The sequence below is a fragment of the Pelophylax lessonae genome (assembly GCF_965119305.1).
Source record: "Pelophylax lessonae genome assembly, chromosome: 12".
Lineage (NCBI taxonomy): Eukaryota > Metazoa > Chordata > Amphibia > Anura > Ranidae > Pelophylax > Pelophylax lessonae.
The window spans coordinates 99,431,885-99,449,262 of record NC_138779.1 but is presented as its reverse complement, the minus strand read 5'-3'; the positions used below and the strand labels follow the sequence as shown (position 1 = coordinate 99,449,262).

At 38.8% G+C, this 17,378-nt stretch overlaps 1 protein-coding gene across 4 annotated transcripts in view; it reads right to left on the bottom strand.

The window, feature by feature from the left end:
• Positions 1-17,378, bottom strand: part of LOC309568640 (serine/threonine-protein kinase BRSK2-like) — a 496,199-nt gene that overhangs the window by 98,650 nt on the left and 380,171 nt on the right. For all 4 annotated transcript variants that reach the window (XM_082274362.1, XM_082274364.1, XM_082274365.1 and 1 more), the window contains 2 exons: positions 4,391-4,459; positions 1,264-1,410 (listed from right to left, as the gene is read on the bottom strand). In XM_082274362.1, the coding sequence (XP_082130488.1) occupies positions 1,264-1,410; positions 4,391-4,459 (216 nt within the window). The remainder of the gene's footprint in view (positions 1-1,263; positions 1,411-4,390; positions 4,460-17,378) is intronic.

Below are 17,378 nucleotides of genomic sequence, written 5' to 3'. Positions count from 1 at the left end.
AACTACCTGCTTATCCTCTATTGTCCCACACTATACACAGATGCCATGTAAGCAGCAGTCTTATATAGTGTGGGGCGTGGACTTAGCCCCTGAGCCATGATTGGCTAAAGGCACCCTGCCTTTGGCCAATCATGGCTCTGACAGGACATTGTTTTATAATTGGTCAAAGCATACAGGTCAGGGTCATGCTTTGGCCAATCACAAGCACTTTTGCGATTGCTCAGTGCATTATGAGGTGCTCATCGGTGGGTGAACTTCCCGCCGAGTGCCTCATTTGTGTGTGTGTTCAGTGAACACAGGAACACCGGATGTTCGAGTTGAACTTACATTCGTCTCCAACATGAAGCCCATCCTTACTTATAGCTAGTGAAAACCCAAAATTCAGTATCTCAAAAAACTAGAATAATACATAAGACCAATTAAAAAAAAGGAATTTTAATACAGAAATGTTGGTCTACTGAAAAGTATTTCCATGTACAGTATAGTATGCATTTAATACTTGGTAGGGGCTCCTTTTGGATAAATTACTGCATCAGTGTGGCATGGCATGGAGGCGATCAGCCTGTGGCACTGCTGAGGGTGTTCTGGATTTCCCATGAGCTGAAAGCCGCTATCAAAGCAACCTGGGCTTTCAGAGCACCTCAGCAGTGCCACAGGCTGATTGTCTCCATGCCGCGCCACATTAATGCAGTAATTCATGCAAAAGGAGCCCCAACCAAGTATTACTGTAAGTGCATACTATACTGTACATGGACATACTTTTTTAGTAAGCCAACATTTCTATATTAAAAATCCTTTTTTTATTGGTCTTATGTAATATTCACATTTTCTGAGGTACTGAATTTTGGGTTCTCACTGGCTGTTACCCATAATTGTAAAAATTTAAATAAAGAAATGCTCGAAATATATCACTCTGTATGTAACACATCTATATAAAATATAGGAGTTTTATTTTTTTAATTGAATTACTGAAATAAATTTGCTTTTTGATGATATTCTATGTTTATGAGATGCACCTGAATATATATACCATATGTATACTGTATATATATATATATATATATATGGAATATTACTGCTGTTTTTGATCCTGGCACTACATGGTAGGAATTTGCGTAATCTGAGACACCCAAAATGGGCAACGTATACAGAAGGAAGGAAAGTGAACATGGAAGAGCATTAATTTCACAGCTTGTACAGTGCTGTTAAAAAGCAGAACTGCTTTTAAAATAATTGGATGTTTGGAAATAATAAGTTACTAACACTAAGCCTTTTCTCTGGTTCCACTTCGATCATGCCTCGCAGCAGGTTCTGACAGTCCGGTGGGATAAAATGTGGCATGTGAAATACACCTCGCTTCACTTTTTCTAAAAGCTGGCGCAAGTTATCATCATCAAATGGCAACGCTCCCTGTAAGACAAGAAATTTTGTAAACATGCAGTAAAAAAGAACTAATTTTTTTTATAAATATAAATCATGATTTCAAGTTTTACACTGTACTGTATGTACAAGTTTAGAGAGAGATTAGAGAGATCTTTTTCAATATAATCATACATTTTGCAAAGTTTTTCATTCTGGGGCTTGTAATTAAAGCATCCCAATTGTCCAATAAAGTGAATGGTAGCTGAGTGATGCTCAATATAGTTTTGCAGCACCCTTGCCCTCCATGGTCCACCTTCCAGAAAGGTTATTTTGCATGAGGTACATATGTATCCCCTGTGTTAGCAAGGGTTTCCTTTCACATTCCAAAAGTATTCTGATAGCCAACTGCCTTACACCTAAAAATGGCTCTAGATAAGGTTTCACCTACAAACAGGACAAATGAATATTATGCCATAGGTGACACTAGAGAAGACCAGGTATGGCTGGATGAAGCACAAACTCTCAATCTAATATTTTCAACTGGAACAATTGCTGGCAGCATCACATATTTCAGCTCAATATTTTTTGTGCCATGATTCGGACACTGAAGGTTTCTTTAACATACTATGGGGTCAGGTGTACCTGAGTGCAAGGGATTCACTTTCTGAGTATAGCTGGGTGGGAGCTCATTATCAGTAATTACAGGCTGCATTTCTGCATTACAGGCTGCTAAACAAATGGAAGTATTACATCTCAAACTGACCTTTGATCATGTCACACACATTCCCTTTAACAGTAGGGCCATTATTATATTGTTCTTAGAAATTTTGTATCTATTTGTATAAAACTAAGTTTAAAATTGTATTACTATTGTACAGAGATGTATAGTAACTAAGTAGAACTACTTCACTACTGTGCTTAAGTACCGAAAGGCGGTATCTGTACTTTCCTAGAGTAGAATTTTTTTTCTCCTACTTCCACTTTTACTTCACTACATTTTTTCAATGATTTCAATACTTCTACTCTGATATTTTTTTTTTGTGCTGCATAGTTACTCCTTACAATTCTAAAAATTACCACTGCCAGAACAGTAGATGGCAGGTTTCATGAAGCTCAAAACATGTGTATTATCAGCGCATACGAAAATAAATGCTACTGTATGTATAAATAAAAGCTGCATTTGAAATAATAAAAAACAATATGATGTTCAAACTTTTGTCTTCTTTCTTTAATAACTACATAACACAGTACTTGTACTTTTACTTTCAGTACTTGAGTAGCAATTTTTTTTTAAAACTACTGGTACTTTTACTTTCAGTACTTGAGTATTAAAATTTTTTAAAAAAACTACTGGTACTTTTACTTTCAGTACTTGAGTAGCAAAATTTTTTAAAAAAACTACTTGCAATACTTAAGTACAAAAAATGTTGAATACTTTAGTACTTCTACTCAAGTCACTTTTTGATCGAGCACTTCCACTTCTACTCAAGTCACTTTTTGATAGAACACTTCCACTTCTACTCAAGTCACTTTTTGATCGAGTACTTGTACTTTTACTCAAGTATGGGTTTCGAGTGCTTTATACAACTCTGCTATTGTAGCTTCCTAAGAATACGTATAAATATATGTATGCATGAATAACAAATTAGATTTATTCCTGCAACATATCTCTTGTAAAGCTATTGAGGAGGCATGATATCTCAAATGGGCAGTTGAATGGGCATCTAACACCAATAATGAATGAACTGCCGGTAAAAACACTTGAATTTTATAATCCATTTTTATTTCCAACATTAGCGCCATTACAATAGTTCAGAGCCCAATGTGAACTGATAAGGCCACAGTGAATGACAGTAAATATTTTTTCTGTTTCATAAAAAAATAGGGTTATTTATTTATTTAGTCATCATTTTATATAATCTCAAATACATAAAAAATGTACATACCATTTATTATACAATTTATCATAAAAAAATGTATGTACATGTTCAATGTTCATGTTCAAAAAGCAATACCTTAAAGTTACACTAATCTCACATTTTTTATAAAATAAAATAAAAGCTATATGTTTAATTATAAGTAGAATGTACCTTCTATCCCTCTCTGTCTTATCTGTCAAATACTGTACCATTTTTCTTTTTTTTCTTTTTTTTTTTTGGTATTCTCAGACCTTCTATCTGTTCTAGGGTGGCTATGTTCTCTCTTTATGCCCCCTTGTGTATTTAAATGTAGCCACCTTGTCCTGCTAGCCTATGAGATGGACTACACATCCACCTGCAAATGCATTCAGCACTATGGCAATTATAATATACATAGAGCGGAGCATGTGAAAAGAAATAACGGTGCTGCTCATTCTATGATAGTAGCGTTGAAGTGCTTCAGTTAGGGATTGAAATAGTGCTAAGGAAAATACAGAGGCCTGTCTTTAAAAAAAAAACTGTTGTGGTAAACTTGATATTTTAGAAAAATCGATGCAAAAAAAAAAATGTTAACACTCGAGCGTGCATTTTCAAACACGCACATTGCCATGCGATCCCTCGCATTCCGGGTTTGACAGCCCATCTGCAAAATGCATAGGAATGTGCAAAAATAGTGCAAGCACTACTTTTGCAAATTGTACCGCAACAAAATGCATGGTTCTGCGGTACTATGGAGTTTGTACTCCATAGTACTGCAGAACCATGCATTTTGGTGGCGCCCTAACAACCAGCTGACATCCGCAGATGTCTTGCAAGGGCAACGCGTTCACACACACTGCAGGAAACGTGCACAGCAATGTGTTTTGGTGTGCATGAGTCCTAAGAATGATCAATGTGATGTGCAGTAAACTATACCAACCAATTAGATTTCACCCTATTAGTTCAAAGCATTTAGAAAATTAAAATTAGAATAGGACTGCTATTATTACTTCTTGCTATACATTACCATCGTTCACACCTTTTTTTGCCTTTTTGCATATAGCTAGAAAAGAAATACTCTGCATGAGTTTAACACAGTTTGATACAGTAGATATCTTCTAAAGACTTACCACAAGAAGAGCAAATAAGATAACTCCACAGCTCCACACATCGGCCCTACGCCCATCATACTTCTCACCCTGCAAAAAGAAAAAAAAGCATTTGATTTTTTTGCATGTTCCAACTGTGGTTTGTGGTCCTCTCAAAACAGTAAATTATGTCTTGATTAGTGATGAGCTGATAAGCCAAAATATCATTTGATTCAAAATCTCTAAATTTAAATTACAGATTCCATTCAGGTAAATTGGCGACCATTTTTGATGGTCACTTTTGGTTCTTTGGAGGGTTGCTAGACAAGCTATAGTAATGCGTAAAGCATGGGAAACCACTACAAAGAAGAAATCTTTCTGGATAGCGGACAGTTAAGTATAAGACTAGGAAGAGGTTGGGGCAAGTACAGGGACACTTAGAAAAATGAATGTTAATACACTAATACTGTACTTTGGAGCAGTTTCCCCTTTACTGAATACAGTCCAGTCAATGAAATCAAAGAATTTACCGCAAATGTGTGCTAAACGTGTGCTATATTGCTTGCAAAACTCCTGGGTGAAATTTTCTGAACCTCACATCTAAGGTGTAAACATTTTCAGCATTGTGTGTACAAGGTGAACATAACAGCAAATAGGAACTACTTTGTACATGTACAGTATGTTAATAATTAGGTGACATTGTTTTAGTTACAACAATCTATCATAATGTGGTTCTAAATAAATATAGGCTGCCTATTAACCCCCCTACACACACGCACACACGTACACCTGTACACACATATGCGCACATTTAGGGATAGTTCACACCAGAACCTGATGCCGGACAGGAGCTTACCGTGGTCGTTTCCCGCACCACATTCAAAATCCATTGCAATCTGTTGCAGGTGCCAATAAAGTGTTAACGGCACACCAAATGCAGAAAACACAGTGCATGCTTGGGCACCTGATAACAAGATACCGCAGTATCATGTGATTTGGTGTGGCATGTTTTTCAAAAGTAGTGTAATCTGGTGTAGTTTGATCATTTCAATGGGCTGACAATCGCACTGCAGAGGATCGCACAAGACACACACAGGAATGTGTACTATGTTCTGGTACGATTCTGGTGTGAACCAGCCCTTGGGGCAGCAAAGATGCATAACAGCCCAGAGCCTGAAGGGGGTCCCCCTATTAGTTATTAATTGATTTTCGTTGATTTATCATTATTTATTAGACGGTGGTAAGAAGATCCGACAACAAATGTTATCAGGAAGAATAGCAGTTAGTAGGGATAACCCATACCTTACAAGAGACAGCAATAAAAAGACTTAAAGAGGAAGTAAACCCTCCTCTACATCTTGTACCTATAGGTAAGCCTATGATAAGGCTTACCTATAGGTACTGTAAATATCTCCTAAACATGCACCGTTTAGGAGATATTTACCTTACATGCTGCCAGTGACGTCACTGGCGCATGCGCTCTGAAGGAACGGCCGCTCGTGCCGTTCCTTCAGAGTCCTGTGCCGTGACTGTCGGCTCTCGCGCGCGTGCGCGGGAGTGACGTCACCGCGGCTCCGGCCAATCAGATGGCCAGATGCCGCGATCCCGGAAGACGTAGAGGTGAGTGAGCGGCACGGCGGGGGCTCGTTCTAAGGTAAGTATTGCATAATGAGCTAGTATGCTATGCATACTAGCTCATTATGTCTTTCTCTTGCAGGGTGAAAAAAAAAATGTGAGTTTACAACCTCCTTAAGGGACTAATATCGGGCAGCATCAAGCGGTTCAATAGAAGCCGCCCGACATTCGGCCTGTGTATACAGCAGCCGGTCCAGCAGAAGAGGCATGACTGAAAAAGGTCTGCCGATCAGCACTGGTGTGTTATGGCGGGAGGGGGGGGGGTCAGTCCCCCTGTCAGAACACAACAGCTCAGCGGGGGAGATCGCTGTACTAACATCGGATTTTTAGTTATTGATACAGGATCTCCTTCTGTTAACAGGAATCATGGGTCAGTCTGTAAACTAGCCTTCCAGTTCCACAGCCAACACCCCATACTGGTCCCATAGGAAGACCACCAGTAGCAGACGGTCTCGGTTTAAGCCCGCTGGGTTGAAAAAAAAAAAACTTCTAGTGTGTACTAGGCTTAAGTGGTTCATCGAGTCTGCCCCTAAATCAATTCCCAGAGACCAGTCAGCCCAAGGAGGTGTTATTAAGTTGGCTGGGTGGCCTGCTGCACTATAGCAAAGCCTGGCTAAAAACAACAGTAGTTCCAGGCAGACCTTTACCTAGGTAGGAGAAAACATCCACAAAATGTGTTGTAAAGGTGGCAAATAAAATTGTGATCTCCACATACATTAAGACCTTAATGAAGCCCCTGACCTATGATTCTACTGAATCTTTAAATAAATCACTTTGCTTTTTGGTTGTCTGAATGTGGTAGGTGGGATTGACAGATTGTTTTTTTACATTGAATACTCTTTTTTCAAGTTTCAAATAAAAAAGTTAAATGGGCAGACCGTTCTTTTCCGAGTTGACAAAAAGAATTGTTAAATGGACCGATGGTTCTTTTTTATTATTGTCCTATGTTCTCTTTATCTAATTTACCCTGATACTGAGTATTTAAGCTCTCTGCATCCTTACATAAAAATATCACTTTGCTTATTGGTTGTCTGGGTGTGGTAGGTGGGATTGAGAGATTGTTTTTTACATTAAATACCCTTTTTTTTTTTCGAGTTTCCAATAAAAAAGTTAAATGGGCAGATGTTTTTTTTTTTTTTTTATATTGCCCTATATTCACTTTGTCTACTTTACCCTGATTACTGAGAATTTTAGCTCTCTGCATCTTTACATACTCCTGACCTTGGCTTGACTCTTTTTTTTTTACACTTCCTTCACCAAATAATTGAAATGACCAAAGCAGGAAATGGTATATATTGTAACTATGATTTTATATCTGCCACGTCTCTTTTGCCCTTTATTTCCTGTTTCAGCAACTAGTGCAATCAGACATTCGTTTCAGTTTGTTTGAATTTTTAGCTACAAAGCAGAATATAATTGTAATTTAATATAAAAATGATTACAGAAAATTACACATTTATAAATGTAGCCAATGATCAGTGATTATTCAGTATATATGAACTAGATAGAAATTTGCTAGGGCACTGTTGAACAAGTTTTCCATAGAAAGCTTATTTTCTAATAGCCTTGTGTAAATACAACTAGATTTCCAAAGCTAATGCTTATAATAATGGGAAATGTGATCGTTCAAAATTAAATGCAGCACAGGAAAGCAAAGAAATAATCTGCAGGTAATAGGTGAATGACTATTTGTTAACTCTGGATGGAAAAAAATACTCCAATAACATTCATTTCAAAAGCTCAACTCCACATTACAGCTAAATATTCTAAGGATATTCACTTACTCAAATCTCTAAATAGTATATGCTGCCTTCCTTGATCTTTTATGCATATACAGTAGAAACTTGAACTATCCAATGCATGTAATTCGATTTTTTTATGTTGATCAACGTCATAGGCGATCTTTACATTGGCGCATACAGTGATAAGTGGGCAGAAGTGGAAGGAGCATATTTATAAAGCAGTAAATGTGTCTTTCACCAAGAATTTCCTAGTAGCTAATCATCCACTATCATTTAAAACACAAGCACCAGAAAGATTTACCTGTAATAAATGTTTGGTGATGGTCAAATTTACTCAGGGCTGGGAGGAGGGGGGGGGGGCAAGAGTGGAAGCTGCCCAGGGCACAGTATTTTCATCTGGGAAGGGGGAGGGAGTTGCGTTTTGCCTGACTCTGACCAGACCTCCTGCAGAGGACACTAACGCTCACAGGATTGTTGCTGTTGTTAACACAGAAATCAGTGGAGGAATTATGACGTTCTGCAATAGATTTCATTCATCAGAACTGCAGAGGAAGTGAATACTGTAAAACTTCCTCTGCTGGCTTCTGTGTTAACAGATGACAGCAACAATAAGGGGAGTTTTTATATCCTGTGCTAATTAAACTCTACATAGGATTGGGCCTAGCGCGCAATTGATTGCAGCCAGCAGAATATTGGTTGAACTCAGAGCTGGCTCTTTAATTAGGCAGTCCCCTTAAGGCCTCACTCTTACAGAGGCCTCACGGCCACCTAATTTGCCTTACGCATTACCCCAGTTTTGGGGGACAGGGGGACCTTTTTTACTGCAGATTTCCAAAGCAGCTGTTCAGCCTTTCAGCTGCAATTACCACATACGGTTCAGATGCGAATTTTGAGAGCCAGCATCTTTAACAACAGCTGGTTTTAAGGAGTGGCAGCCCCATCCTTAGACTAATCAGCTGCTCAACATGAAGGGAAGAGTTTTTGATAATTCCTTTATATAAAAAAAAAAAAAATTCCCCCCCGGTGTAGATCCAGCGTCTATTCCGATGAACACCACTGGCGATCCTAAAAAAAAGGAAAGGTCTGCACCTATTGCTGGCTCCCACAGTCTGCCAGCTCCACTGTCTGACAATAGCCCAATGGCCACAGTAAGTTATTTCATTTTTTTTTTTTTAATGACTGCTCTATACTGATCTGCAGCTAGTGTTGTTTTCTAACTGCCAAAAAAGGGGTGTTATATGTAATGTTAAAGTAACTCTTTACTTAAAGTGTCGTTGTTCTGAAAAAGACATTGTTGCTCTACTATGTGAGCAAGTTCAGGTGTAAAAAGTACTTAGCAGGTTTCTACTGTACAATAATCATGACTGTCAATCCACTATGTAAAGACTTTGCCTAGGTTAGCACCAGTGCAAAAGTAGAGTGTCTATAATGCTGAAGGTCTGAAAGGCTGAATGAATTAGAAATTACATTGTTTTGGTGCTCTCAGTTCAGCATTGGGGACACAGTGTCTTCAGAAGAAAGTGCTGTAAATGCTCTGATTACCTGCACAGCTACACCACATGCCTTCAGCAATTTGTTATCCCAGTGTGTCACCACACGTCATATCAGTGTTCCTCTACTACCATATGGTGTCTCATTGCATGACACATAAAAAACACAGTGTCTCCTATTCTTGATCCTTGCTGGAAGCTCAACAAATTACAGGCAAGATGGAAACATTTTCATCCTTACAAATAACATATTGGCCAGTTAAAGAAAACACCTTTATGTGATGCTTACATTTAAAAAAAAAAAAATATATATATATATGACTCCAACGCTATTGTTCACTGTACCAGACTACAGGTGTTCTCCAAGGAACCCTGATCTATTCAAGCCAAGAAAAAATAAGGAGCTTCTGAAATAGGCTAAATACAGCATAGTAACAGGGTTTTTCATGTATCTTTTCATTGGAATAGCAGACGATCCACAATGCAGTATCTGAAACCCCCAGTGTCTTTGTCAGTCCCCTCCATAAAGTGCTAATTGATAGCATGGGCTAAATATAGCAGCCCAAGAAAAGTTCTAATTGTTGATAAAGCTTTTTCCTGATTGTTATGCAACCAACTCCTTATGAAAGGAAGAGGGGCCACACACAGGCCAAACTTTAAAGAGAACTCCAAGTAGAGTGCCTTGATCAAGATAGAAGCTAGGTAAATCCTTTACTTTGTAAGTTTGTTCACGTATATTTTTTATCATTATTTTTAGAGTACATTATTCTGGTATTTAAAAAAAAAAATCAATCAGTTAAACATTATAGCAGGTAGAAAGGAAAATAATAAAATAAAACACGTTTTTGTCGCAGTAAGGGTGGAGTTTTTTCCAATGGTAGAAGGGTCTTAATTATTTTTTAAAATATTCAGCACCCAAATAAAATTCAAAAAACTAAAAATAAAATGCTATGTGTAGCCAGATGCTAGGCTACAGCAATATGGAGAAGGAGACATTGCCTTTTATTCTTCTCTCCCTCTATTGAGACACTGGTGTTATGCTCCACCATTCTCCTCCCGCCAGCAGGGGGAGAGCTAAAGGCAAGCAAGCTAATAGACTTCTATGAAGAGTGCTGAGACTCCTGGGAGTTATAGATTGAGATGGCAGCCATATAATTGGATAAATAGACCTCTTACACAATACAGTAGATCTCAATAGACATTGTACAGTAAGAGGAGTGGAGAGATGGTTTTTATTAAGTTGCCCAGAAAAGCTCTTCCTCTTAGCACCGAGGGAGTTAGAAACAGAGCACTTCTGTCTGGATATTGACCTGCTAGTGGGAGACCATACCAGCGGAGGTCTGAGCCTGAGACTGGGAGTGAGGACACCCGGGGGCAGCACAGCACTGCCCATATCACAGCACCTGCACTGCTGACACAGGGAGACTGGAGCGTCCATTCACCTTCTGCTTCCCACCACTGATCACTGAAGGCTTTTGGGGAGAGAGTGAGGGGGGCTCCCCTTTTACAGCAAGAGGTCACCACAGCATCCCTGGGAATGGTGGGAGGGCTATTCGCCCATTGCTGATACTGCTAACTGGGACTGAGCCACTGAGAGCAGTACCAAGTGTACCCAATTCATGTCACACCAATACTACACTCCAAATCTAGACTACACCTATACCAACCCTATACCACATTATAGCGAAACTTTACCACATCTGAAGCACATCTACCTTGCAACAGTAGACAGGTAGACACTGCCCTGGGTTGGTCTGATGTATAATCCCATGCTATCCTCAGTCCATCTGGTGCAACGCCCAGAGGAAACTTAGGATGGCTGCACTCTGCAAGAGTACCACTTTATTATTATCCATTTAAAAACACATATACAGGCAAAGAAGAGCACAGGGGGTGCATAGAAGAGTCAACAGGTTTTGTGCTAATTTAGCACTTACTCATGACATGTCATGAGTAAGCTCTAAATTAGTGTGAAACGCATTGAGTTTTCTATTCATGCCCTGTGCTCTTCTTTGCCTGCATATTTACTTTTATTTGGATATTAATAAAGTAGTACTCTTGCAGAGTGCAGGCGTTCAAATTTTCTTCATGTATTCTACCTTGAACCAGTGCTGAGACTATGCCATACCGATACTGTACCTATTCTGCATGCAGGTTAACTGGGCTTGTCAACGCTCTTAAAGGACCGTACAAATAGCCAGCAGACGAACATCTCAAAGGGCTGCCCCTCCCATATTAATTATTCTGCAAGCCCCCTTTTTTCCCCTCTGCCCCCTCTGCTACCATCTTCCTTTTTCTTTTGAACAGTGCATACCCGGTAGGTCTAGGACTAGCATCAACACCATAAATGCGCTCTGGGAGTCTAGTTCCTGCACAGGAGATGAAACATTACTACTGCTTGCTGCGGCACTTAAGGGCAGCCTTGCTACTGTTTATGCTGACCTGTACGCCAAATCCCATCTTATGCCTCGTCCTTACTATTAATCACTTTGTATGCTAAATTGTGTTACTACTATTATTAGGCTTCATGTACACATAGCCTATTACTCCTATCTTGAACACAATTCTTCTGCTTTCAGCAGCTGCAGCAGCTCTTAAACGATCATAAAAGCCTATGTGTACATGGACACATGGGCTTTTATGGATAAGTTTAGGAGCTTTGGCAAAAAAACACCAAAAGCTCCTAAGGTCAAGTTTAGGAGCTGTAGTGTACATGAAGCATTAATCCATTTTATGTTTGCCTAGGTACCAACCATATTGGGTGACAATATATTAAGTTTGCCTTTACTATCTGGTTTGGTGCCTATTTCCTTTGATATTGCACAACTATTGAGTACTGAGTATTACTTTCAGTGATTTCCTGTGATATTGTATATATGTACACTTAACCTGGTGTATCAGAGGGGCTGAGGTTCTGGAGAAGAACAGAGGACCCATCCTATCCAGCGGCTCCTACAAGGGTAGCGCTACATATGCATTACTGTTCCTTGCCTTTTGCTCTGCTTTATTGAATAAGTATGATAGTGTTTCTAGTTATAGCTGGCTATACAAGTTAATCATACAGTCAAACCCTTTAATTTAGGTGCTGAACTGAATGACTGAATTAGACTGTTAGCTTGGCTGGCCAACTTTGTTACACATATGTTGACTGAGTTTACTGGCTGACCCAATTTATAATGGCCCAATTCCAATGTGACTTAATCATGTCTGCCAAAATGGGCACATGTGTAATTCAGTGTTCAGCTACATTTGGTCAACTACAGCATGGAAATAATGAAGCAAACACCAAATGTGTTTGGCCATCTGTATATCTTTTGTGGCCCACTGACCAGTGATGACCTACAACTGTAACTGCAAAAAAATAATACATTCATAAAAATTTTAATAATAAAAAATAATGAATTAATAAAAATATTAATAATAAAAAAATAATAAAAACAAAATTCTATTTTCTATAGTGAAGCTTAAATTACCAAATGCAGATGCAACTGCTATTTGTGATGATGTCATCAAACAGCACATAGTGATGTTATTAGACTTATGGGGACCAATGTTAATGGGCAACTATCATCTATTTCTTTTTTTCACTTTTTTTTCATATATAGTACATGTAAAAGAAATTGGCTTAAAGTGTATTTCTGGGCAAAATTAACAAAAAAGAAAAAGTAAACAGCACATCTCTGCTATACATGCAGATGTACTGTACTGTATATATCCCGGGGATCCAGAGTGGATATGGAGCGCTGTTGGTCTGTGTGACCTGTCTATTTCCGTGATTGATCCCAGAGAGCCTTTCCTGGGAGGAGTAAGGAGGAGGAGAATGCATACCACAGGGATCTGGAGTGAATATTAAGTGGTTTAGGTCTGTCTGACCTGCCTATTTCTGGTGATCATATTTTATTGTCACGGCTCATGAGGTGGATTTCTTTGATTAGAACACACACTCTGGGATATCCTACATGGACTTATATTTTTGATAACACTTTGTTGCACATATGCTTTGCATTTTATACTATTTATTTAACTTTGTTATGTATACACTTTTATAAGATTAATTCCTTCTTATCACGTACCACACTGTTTATATTCCAAGTGTGATCACTTTAGCATTTTTTGTGTAAGGTGATTTATTTGGGCACTTCACCCTTATATGGTTTTTCATGTGGAAAGTGATTTTTTTGTGCCCTTAACCTGTATACAGTTGACAGCACTGCATTCAACATAACCACTTATATTTACTTCAATTTTTTTGATTACCCTACAACACTTGTACCAGTGCCTACTTTATCTTTATTTATTCTATTTATTTGTGTCACATACACATTGAAAGTGGCAGCAGGTCATTTCATAGTGTGATATTTACCTATAAACCAGGTGCCTTCACATTATTACACCACCAAAAAAAAGCTCTATTTGCCAGAAAAGAGAGGACATCAATTTTATTTGGGTACAACGTCACACGATTGCGCAATTGTCAGTTAAAGCAACGCAGTGCCGTATCGCAAAAAATGGCCTGGTCAGGAAGCGGGTAAAACCTTCCGGGGCTGGAGTGGTTAATGCTAGTACTAAAACACATGATTTTGCCACGTGTCTCTAATACATACCGACCTAGCCTTGTGGCTGGCAAATTTACACTGCTTTGTCATCTGTGGTCTCTTACTTCTGGAACGAAAAAACCTTCCCGTGGACTGTGTAATTTTAGCCTTGTTTATTAACCAGTTGCTGACTGACTAACGTATTTTTACTGCAGAAAGTCAGCTCCCCTGCGCGAAATCACCTACCTGCACGTCATTTTGTGCAGGGACTCCTGGGGGGGGGGGTGCATGATTGGCTAGAGGGGGAGCCAATCAACAGCCCTGGTGGACCTGATGTCCGCGGGCCCCCTACGATCATTCCCGAGAGACACAGAACGGCAGTTTGCCTATGTAAACAAGGCAGATCACCGTTCTAACAGGGAGGAAGACAGCGATCTTGTCACCGATATCTGTCTTCCCCCAGTCAGAGCAACCCCCACACAGTTAGAAAGCAGTCCCAGGGAACACATTTAACCCTTTGATCGCCCTTGATGTTAACCCCTTCCCTCCCAGTGTCAGTACAGTAACAGTACATATTTTTTAGCACTGATCACTGTAATAATGTCACTGGTCCCTAAAAAAGTGTCAGTTATGTGTCCAATTTGTCCACCGTAATGTCACAGTCCCACTATAAGTCCCTGATCGCCGCTATTACTAGTAAAAAAAAAAAAAATAATAAAAAAAATTCATAACAATATCCCATTGTTTGTGGATGCAATATCTTTTGCAGAAACCAATCAATATACGCTTATTGGGATTTTTTTTTTAACCAAAAATATGTAGCAGAATACATGTTGGCCTAAATTTATGAAGAAATTCGATTTTTTTACATTTTTTTTATTAGATATGTTTTATAGCAGAAAGTAAAAAATATTGTTTTTTTTTTTCAAAGTTACCGCTCTTTTTTTGTTTATAGAGCAAAAAAAATAAAAAATAGCAGAGGTGATCAAATACCACCAAAGAAAGCTACATTTGTGGGAAAAAAAATACATCAATTTTTTGGGGTACATCATCGCACGACTGTGAAATTGTCAGTTAAAGTAGCCCAGTGCCATATCACAAAAAATGGCCTGGTCATTATGAGGGTAAAACCTTCCGGAGCTAAAGTGGTTAAGACTGTCCTGTCACTGGCCAATTTGACACTGTTGTATCAACTACAGTCTCCTAAATCTTAATGAGAGTTTCATAGAAATTGGCAAAAAGCATGACAGCTTTGCATCAGCAAAGAGTGACAGTCAGCAAACCACTGGCCAATACCTATCTAAAATTACCATGCGGCCCTCCTAAATCTACCTTATTTAACCAAAATGAACCAGATAGAAGTGCTACTGCTGTATGGGAGCCAAACTAATTGTAAAAGAAAAAAAATAACTCAACAGTCAAATATGAACAACCAGCGAGTCTGTTTCCACTGCCATCTATAAAGCATCCCCAAATCTTTAAAGATTTTTTGTTTTTTTTCCAAGCCACTTTCGAAGCCATATAAAAACGAGCCTCTCCCAGATGTACGAAATTTTAAAAACTTTTTTTTTGGCATTGGTACATGTCCCCCATGACTGTGCCCAGCATGCTATGCCATTTTTACAATAGCTTTCCTATTAGCTGTAAAAATGCCTGGCATTTACTAACAAGATTCACCCCTATAGACTTTAATGGAGTTTGGGTCCTGCAAATTTTAAACCGGATTCAGCAAAACAAACAGAGCAGCCTTGCTCATCTCTAACATGATGCTGGCATGCTGCTTAGCTGTCCTCATTCTTACTGATCATGTTTACTATAAGCCTTATATTATATTGAAACCTGTACTAACTGCATGTAGCCTGCCATTGCTGACCTTTCCTTCTAAAAATGTTAATTTTTACAATTTGGCAGCTTTAGGACTTTTTAAGTTACTGACCTGAAAATAATGAGCAGGTCAGGTGTTTTCACTTAATTTGCTGCATGTTCCCGAAAAAGGTTACCATTGGGAGCCTTATATTCCGCTCAGTGCAACTTTCCTTTTAGGTATAATGATCTGATCTAGAAAGCATAACTCTACTTGTTTGCAAATTTACTTAAAGCTTTTTTTGTTCCCTAAGGACCATAAGGTTTCCATGTAAAGCACAAATGTTTCTCATTGCATGTAGGATAGCAGGGACATGGAATGTTGTGTCTAAATGAAGACTGCAAAGTCCAGCTAACTACATGCGCACACTACATTAAAACAAACATAATGTCAACCTTTCTCTGTTCTGGATGCAATAAATCTTAAAGATTTATTGTGTAGGACTGTATAGGCAGGAGGAAGCAAAACTGGTAATAGAAGCTATTTAGAAAATATTTTTTTTTAACTTTTACTAGGGTTGTAGTTATACTCTTGTGGATCCCAACACAAAACGGGCTCAATTCAACTCAAACAACTTGCCGACCAGCCGCCGTACATATACAGCGGCAGGTCAGTTCAATCCTGCGAAACGACATACCTGTACGTCGCTTCACGGAACCGCGGGTGGGGGCACGTGTGCTCCCCATTCGCCACAGGGGAAGCTGATCTGCAGGTCCGGTGGCCTCTATTGCCGCCAGGCACCCACGATCGCTCCCCATGGAGAAAGAACGGCGGTCTGCAGTTGTAAACACAGCAGACTGCCTTTTTTATCAGCAATGAACACAGGGATCCTGTGTTCCTCTTATTTAGGAACAAAGGTCCTTGTGTTTATTCCATAAGTCAAAACAAAGAAAAAGCAGCACCTTCAGCGATAAAAGAAACAATATTTTATTGAAAAATCACAGGTCCAAAAATCGACATAGGACAGGAGCACACAGTTCAGCAGACGCGTTTCACAAAAAGTGCTTAATCATTGCTGATCTTAGAGAGGTATGTGTGCTCTTTTATAGATCAAGGTGCACGAATAAACTCAATCGAAATGTGTTTTAAATCACCTAATGGATCAAGAGAAAGAGCACACCTGTACAAATCCCCAGCATATGTTTGAAGAGGTTCCAAGTTGTCAGGCTCAATTGATCAGGAAAACAGATGCAATACAATCTGAGCTATTACCTTGTAATATTCCATAAGCCCATTCCCCACACAGGTAGAAAGCACCCCCTAGGGACACATTAACCCTTTGGTCCCCCCTGGTGTTAACGCCTTCCCTGCCAGTGTCATTAGTACAGTAACAGTGCATATTTTTAGCACTGATTACTGTAGTAATGTCACTGATCCCCTCAAAAGTGTCCAAAATGTCAGTTAGGTGTCCGATCTGTCCACCGCAATATCGCAGTCCCGCTAAAAATCGCTGATCGCCGCCATTACTAGTAAAAATAAATAAATAAATACATAAATAAAAATGACATAAATCTTTCCCCTAGTTTGTAGATGTGAAAACTTTTGCACAAACCAATCAATATACACTTATTGGGATTTTTTTTTACCAAAAATATGTGGCAGGATATAACTTGGAGTAAAACGATGAAAAAATTAGATTTTTACATTTTTTTTTTTTTTTTGAGAATGTTATATAGCAGAAAGGAAAAAATAAATTTTTTTTTTTTTTTTTTTTAGAATTGTCGCTCTTTTTTTGTTTATAGCGCAAAAAATAAAAATCGCACA